We start from the raw sequence: 6803 nt of genomic DNA, 5'->3' as shown, positions 1-6803 counted from the left end.
TGATCGCTTAGCAAAGTGTCTAGCATATAGTTAAGCACATACAAAACTTAATTCTTTTCTTGAGACAGGTGAAATAGCATGCTCAAGAGCTCACATTATTTGCTAGGCAAAAAAAATTAGAAATCCAGATTCCTCCTCTAAGGAAAGTAAGAGTTGAGACATTTAGGGGTTTACTAAGTCATAATTCTTAAAATGATTGGGGCAGGGTGTAGCGGGGAATGGCCTCTGGCAATGCCAAGTTTGTTGCCTCAGAAATCCACAAACACGGGCTGCCACCATCTTTTTTCCGTTCGAGGCAGGCCAGAACTACATTTCCCAGCGACCCTCAGGCTGCTTCCGGTGCAGTGAGCCGGGGCTCTGCTTCCGGTCGTATCTTTGACGTCAGTTCGGTCCGAAGACTCCCGCAATTGAGACCGAGTTCTTGAATATGGGTTCTTTCTTGTCCCAACCTCTGGAGCCCATCAAAGTCGCTGCGCCTCCTGAGGTCACCAACTCCGCCGAGCCCCTGCCCCTCGCTGCACCTGGAGCGCCGACCTCTCCAGCGGAAGCATCTCTACTTAATAACTGCTGGAGCTGTCGCGTGCTCTCCGGGTCGGGGCTGATAGGGGCGGGCGGGTACGTGTACTGGATGGCGCGGAAGCCCATGAAGCTGGGATACGCCCCGAGTCCAGGGACTATTACGCAGATGGTCATCGGCATCAGTGAGAGTTGGGGGATCTCAGGGCCTTTGGGCAGGGGGATAGGGAGAAGTGGACCGCAGTCGCGCGGGCGGGTTGCGGGGCTGGTCACGTGGCCGAGGCACACCAAACTAGGAGCAGGGGCGGGGAGAGGAAGTTCTTGGGACGGTTTTTCTTTTCTTTTTTTTTTTTTTTTTAATGACAATATTTCTTGAGAACTCTTGTTAGCCTCAATCGTTAATCCTAACGATAACTATTAGAGATAGGTATGATTATAGTAATCCCTTTTTACCGCTGAACAAACTAAGGCATTAAAGGTCAGATAATTAGGATATGACACAGCTGGTTTTTGATCCAAGTTTATCTGTCACCAGACCCATGCTTTGTTCTCCAGATTCTGGAGAAAGCCTTAGTGAGATAAAAACTAGGGCTTTGAAGTCACGTCTTAGGTTCGGTGCAAACCCACATTCTCGGTGTACTATGGGTGAATGGCTGGCCCACAGTCCTTAGCTGTAGCAATAATGACTGATTATTATAAGTGATGTTAAGATGTCTTAGAGTAAAATGCAATGATTTTTTTTTCCTTTTTTTTCTCTCTCTTTTTTTTTTTTTTCTCTTTAAACCAGTTGAATGGGTAGGATTTTAGGTTTTCAGATCTCTTAACTTTCTAATTAGATTCCCCAAATCGGTTCTCCTTAAATCCCTTTCTTGCTTGGGGAGGTAACAGATTTTTTTTCTCTCTCTCTCTCTCTAAATTTTCTTTTCCTTTTCTGAATTTAACTCTTTTATAAAAAAAAAAAAAAAAAAAAGTAATGATGATGTGTCTTCTAGGAGTGTTGTGAGGATTAAATAAGATGGCATATATGAAAGCACCTAGTAAACTAAAGTATAACATACATATGAGGTACTGTTGTTTTTTTTCCTTAGGCATAGCTTGTTGGGGTGTAATCATCCTGGCAGACCCCAAAGGGAAAGCCTTCCGTGCTGATTGAAAGTACCGCCAGTGAAGTTGTCATCTTTGTCCGTGTCCCCATGACACCAGAACAAGCATCGGACTTACAGATGTTCTGGACAGACAAATGGATATTGGCAGACTTCAGTCCTGCAGATACGACAAGACTGAAAAGACAAATGTAGGTTGTTATTCTTTGGCGATGAATATTTGTGGCCTTCTTCTCAGACTCCACAGGGACCATTAAATCCCTCAGAGAAGAGAACAAGTTCTGTGTCTTATCTAGAGGAAGAAGATATAATAAAAATGAAGATGAGATGATAAACCAAATTGGAAAACGAACCAAATTATTATTTTAAAAAGTTCTCTTTACTTCTCCTATAATGGCATCAACACTTATTAGCAACTTTACACTGGGTTTGTATCATACAATGTGCAGAAGTACATAAAACTTTACATGTGTACTGCTTATGATTTCTAAGGTGTTGTCAAATCAATTACCTTATGAGAGTTTCAAAGCTACTACTGTAAGGTGCTTATTTCACTGGTGGTAAGTGAAACTTGAAAATAGTTCTAGTGATTTGCCCATGGTCATTCAGCAAGTCAGTGATATAGCCAGGACTTGTTCTTGTTTAGTTCTAGTTCTTGTTTTTTAGAACTAGGATGATTTTGTGATGAAACAAAAATGAGCATACAATAAAAGACAAGTACCAAAATATTTTAGAGAAGTTCACAACATTGTCATTAAGAACAAAAATCAGATTTTGTCCACAACCACTGGAATTATTCCTGTGATGAAATTGAGATGCTTTTGAGATAATGACTTAAAATTTGATAGTTCATTTCTGAGAGAAGTCTATGCTTCCCTTTTCTATAAAGTTATACATAGCTTTTTGTTCAGAGCAGAAACATAGTCAAGTTTAGTTGCTAATCACAGTGTGTTAGTTTTGAAAGATAATGTTTAGCAAGTACTTTCAAGGCTTTTACTATCATGTATGTAGAAGTGCCTAAGCTTAATGCTGGGTGTCTGTATTCCCAACATTTTCTTAGGTTAAACCAAAACTACATAAATCTAACTTGTTGGTCTTGGCTTGACCTTCTGGATAAACAGAGTAACTAAAATTTATATATGTAATGTAGGGGAACCTGGGCCGATTAAGCGTCCGACTTCAGCTCAGGTCATGATCTCACAGTTTGTGAGTTCGAGCCCCACATCGGGCTCTGTGCTGACAGCTCAGAGCCTGGAGCCTGCTTCGGATTCTGTGTCTCCCTGTCTCTCTGCCCCTCCCCCGCTCATGCTGTATCTCTCTCTCCTTCAAAAATTAGTAAACATTTAAAAAAAATTTTTATATATGTAATGTAATTTTAACATCTTTCTCAGAATTTGTACTAATGTGTAAGCAAATAAGAATTTTTTTTCCAAATGAACTTACCTTCTCACTAGAATATTGCCAAGGTATATTTGGTTCTTCCCAACTTGGGTCTGTTTAACTAGGTTTGAGCAAAATAATGCTCTACTATGTCTATGGGCAGTTAACTAGGAATAACACCCCTTCCCCCCCAGAAAAATAGATTAGTGAAATTTAAAATGAATAGTTGTTTTTCTTTTCTTCTTTTCTTTAACTTTGGAAGTGTATTCCAAAAGTTGTTTTGAGTGGTGCCTGAGTGGCTTAGTCGGTTAAGCATCCAATTCTCGGTTTGGGTTTGGGTCAAGATCTTACAGTTGGTGGGTTTTAGGCCCTGTGTCTGGCTCTGCGCTAGCAGCATGGAGCTTACATGGAATTCTCTCCCCACCCCTCGCCTGCTCATGCTGTCTCTGTCTCTCTAAATAAATACATAAATAAATAAATAAACAAACTTCAAAAACTTGCTTTGATTTCTGCCAGTGCAGTCAGAAATCCAGTTTCTTTTAGAGATGAGTCTGATCTTCAGAAAGAAGAGAGCACTTTAGTCTTACAATGCAAGGAGTACATATAGTGCCCCTATTATCATCCCTTTTGTTGGGGATGAAGTAGAATGAGGATAAACAGACGCAAGAATAAGTGGATTATTACTCAGTAATGTAAGAACACCCATAATTATGGGTTTTGGAATCTCTTTGTTGCATGGAAATACGAGTTTATAAAGGCTCATAATTTTGGCAGAAGAGAAAAAGTACAAATAAAGGCAATTTAAAATGAACTTAGAGTCTTCCTTGAAACACAAACCAAAATGTGAACATACATGTAATCGCTGATAATGTTCATAATGTCCAGGGTATCTATTAACCTTTACATAGTGTAAACTTTGGTAGCTCAAGATAATCAAGAAATTATTACACCATCTCTTGTTCTGTGTATTGTATTGACTAGTCTGTAATCCTTTGACCAGCTAACAGTATATCAACATATGAAAGCACCCTAATGTAGGTTGATCTTCAGGATCTTGATATATTTTGGGAAGGAGAGGTGAGGGGTCTCTCTTTCTAGGCCGATTGCTATTGCAGGCAACACTGGAGTGTTCAAGTACAGATCTATCTAAAAAGTTATGGAGTTTCACCTGGCTGAGACTAGTTGCTGAGACCATGGTTTCTGGGGGGCCCTAGAGGTTAAGCATCTTGGGCATGATTTGTACTTCACCTCTACCGTCAGCATGTGCTCCTTGCTTCTTCTTATTACTGGTTTCTTAGCCTGACTGTGTCTGAATTAGGGGCCTCTTGAATGAAGCCAGTTGATTTGACAACATAAAATAAATTGCTCCTAAATTAAATTTAAATACACGTTCAGGGCAAGCATATGTTCAAGTACTCCCTCTCTGCCCCAAACCAGGCTTGGCCTCAACTGATTTATTGCCAGGACTGCATTGATCAAACTAATACTTCTCAAATCTTGGTCTAGGATAGTAAGCAATTTTGAGTTGAAAAGCCACTTTTTTTTTTTCTTTCAATGACAGATAAATCCTTGCCTTGACCCAATGATTATATAGGTGTTAGGGGCACAGAGTCAGAGGGGAAAGACTTATAATTACACATCATTCAGAAGTACCCCAAGAGCATGGGGAGAAAATCAGTCACTCTTCTAAATTCATGTCTCTTGGCCTTTGAGATATTCAGCAACTTGTCATTCAAATGTAGAAGGAACATAGAGAAATAGCCCAAAGGGCAAATGTTAAATGTAGTAATGCTGCTAAAAGTCACTGCTCAGTCATGGGACTGAACTTTCATTTGCTTCAGGAATGTGGTAGACAAGATTCTTAAAATGGTCCAGATCCCTGGACACACACTTTCTTCCAGTTATTCAAAGACCATTCTAGGTGCTTCTGTGAAGGAAATTTGTAGATGTAATTAAGGTCCCAGATCAGTTGATCTTAAGATCGGGAGATTATCCAGATGGGTTGATCACACAAGCCCATTAAATCTTGTTCTAGAGGTCAGAGGCAGGAGAAGTTGGAGATTAGAAGGAAGAGGAGGATTCAGTTTAAGTCCCTGCAGTACTAGAAGAAAGCAAACATTCCTATGAACTACCTCTGGGGGCCATGTGGCTAGGAACTGCCAGCTGCCTGGAGCTGCTGAGAGTAATAGCTAAGCAGGAATCTGGGACCTCAGTTCTACAACTACAAAGAAATGAATGCTTCCAACAACCTGTAGGCTTGGAAGAGGGCCTTATGAGAAACGAACTGCAGCCCCAGCCAACACCTTGGTTTCAGCCTCATGAGACCCTAAGCAGAGTATCTAGTCATGCTGTGAGACCATGAAATAAATTTGTGCCATTTTAAGTCTCCAGGTTCCTGGCAATTTGTTACGCAATAGAAAACTAATACAACAAATCAGGAATATTTTACGGTATCACAGTTATGGTAGATGGCATGCCAGACCAATTTGCAACCCCTTTCTGGATATTCGGGAATTAGCAAGAAGAAGCCATCTGAATAGCATTTGTCTTTACAGTTACTGTCTTCACTTGTTTTTACTGGTGGCTTTTCTGGACAGTTTTTATCTTCTATTTTCTAGCAAAATTGTTCCACTGCTGAATATATATTTGAAAAAAAATTACAGCACCCTTTTGATGTGCCAAACATGCTAAGTGCTTTGTAGGGATTGGTAAATTCTCAGCAGCCCTGTTTTACAGTTGAGGTAACTGAGCGCTGGAACAGAGAAGAGTTTTTCCAAAGCCTCAAGTGATGAAGCAGTAGTGGCTTGGTGAAGAGCATGATCTGGGAAGTGCAGATTCATGTTGCTATAGTCTTTCTCTTAGCATTCATTCTCAAAATGTTCAAATGTCAAAATTAGAAATTTTGAATTCTGATTTTCCATTTTTCTGGTTATCCCTTAGTTTAACATGTATCATTTTTTTTTTTTTTTGGTTTCCTCTTTATAATTGAGGTTATATCACTTATCACTCTGACAAGCAATTTACATATTAATCCAGGACAAGAAATTCATATCTCCCTTAGCAGGCTCATACCCTTCCATGACTTTACCCCAATCTCTCCTGACCATTCTTCTGAACTTAAACCCTATTTCCCAGCCACAGTAGGGCATCCTACCTACCTCTCTGAAGAAACCAGCATCCCAACTTGTCCAAGATGAACTGATTTCACTCCAACCTACTTCTATTTGCTGTATCTGTTCATAGCATTTCCAATTCATCAGCGGACCAAGCTAGAAACAATAGAATTATCTATGGCTCTCTTTACGCTTATTTACCTCTGATCTGTTAGCAAGTCCTAGTTATTTTAACCCTGTAATACTCTTTCCTGTCCATTTCCATTGCTATTGTTTTGGATAAGTTATCATTTCTTTTTTTTTTTTATTTTTTTAACATTTATTTATTATTGAGAGACAGAGAGACACCGAGTATGAGCAAGGAAGGGGCAGAGAGAGGGGGAGACACAGAATGCAAAGCAGCTCCAGGCTCTGAGCTGTCAGCACAGACCCTGACGCAGGGCTCGAACTCACAAACTGAGATCATGATCTGAGCTGAAGTCGGACACTCAACTGACCGAGCCACCCAGGCGCCCCCAGTTACCTTCATTTCTAATGTAGATAGCTGTAATAGATTCTTCTATTTGCTTCAAAGAAACCCCTCTCATCTGTCCTCCACACTCTAGCCACAGTAACCTTAAAGCATGTCCCAGCTGAAAAGCTTTCAGTATCCCTGCGACATACAGACTCCTTGGCAGAATAGGGAATGCCC

At 40.3% G+C, this 6803-nt stretch overlaps 1 protein-coding gene across 1 annotated transcript; it reads left to right on the top strand.

Annotated features, from left to right (window-relative positions):
- The first annotated feature begins 358 nt into the window (after nucleotides 1-358).
- Nucleotides 359-3807, top strand: DMAC1 (distal membrane arm assembly component 1). The gene is made up of 2 exons (XM_043565187.1): nucleotides 359-701; nucleotides 1605-3807. Exons 1-2 carry the CDS (start codon nucleotides 428-430, stop codon nucleotides 1667-1669), a joined length of 339 nt encoding a protein of 112 aa, XP_043421122.1. The 5' UTR covers nucleotides 359-427; the 3' UTR covers nucleotides 1670-3807.
- Nucleotides 3808-6803: the final 2996 nt, after the last annotated feature.

Source organism: Prionailurus bengalensis, chromosome D4 (genome assembly GCF_016509475.1).
Source record: "Prionailurus bengalensis isolate Pbe53 chromosome D4, Fcat_Pben_1.1_paternal_pri, whole genome shotgun sequence".
In the NCBI taxonomy this organism is placed as follows: Eukaryota; Metazoa; Chordata; class Mammalia; order Carnivora; family Felidae; genus Prionailurus; species Prionailurus bengalensis.
The sequence above is the reverse complement of the archived record's forward strand: the minus strand, read 5'-3'. Positions and strand labels throughout refer to the sequence as shown.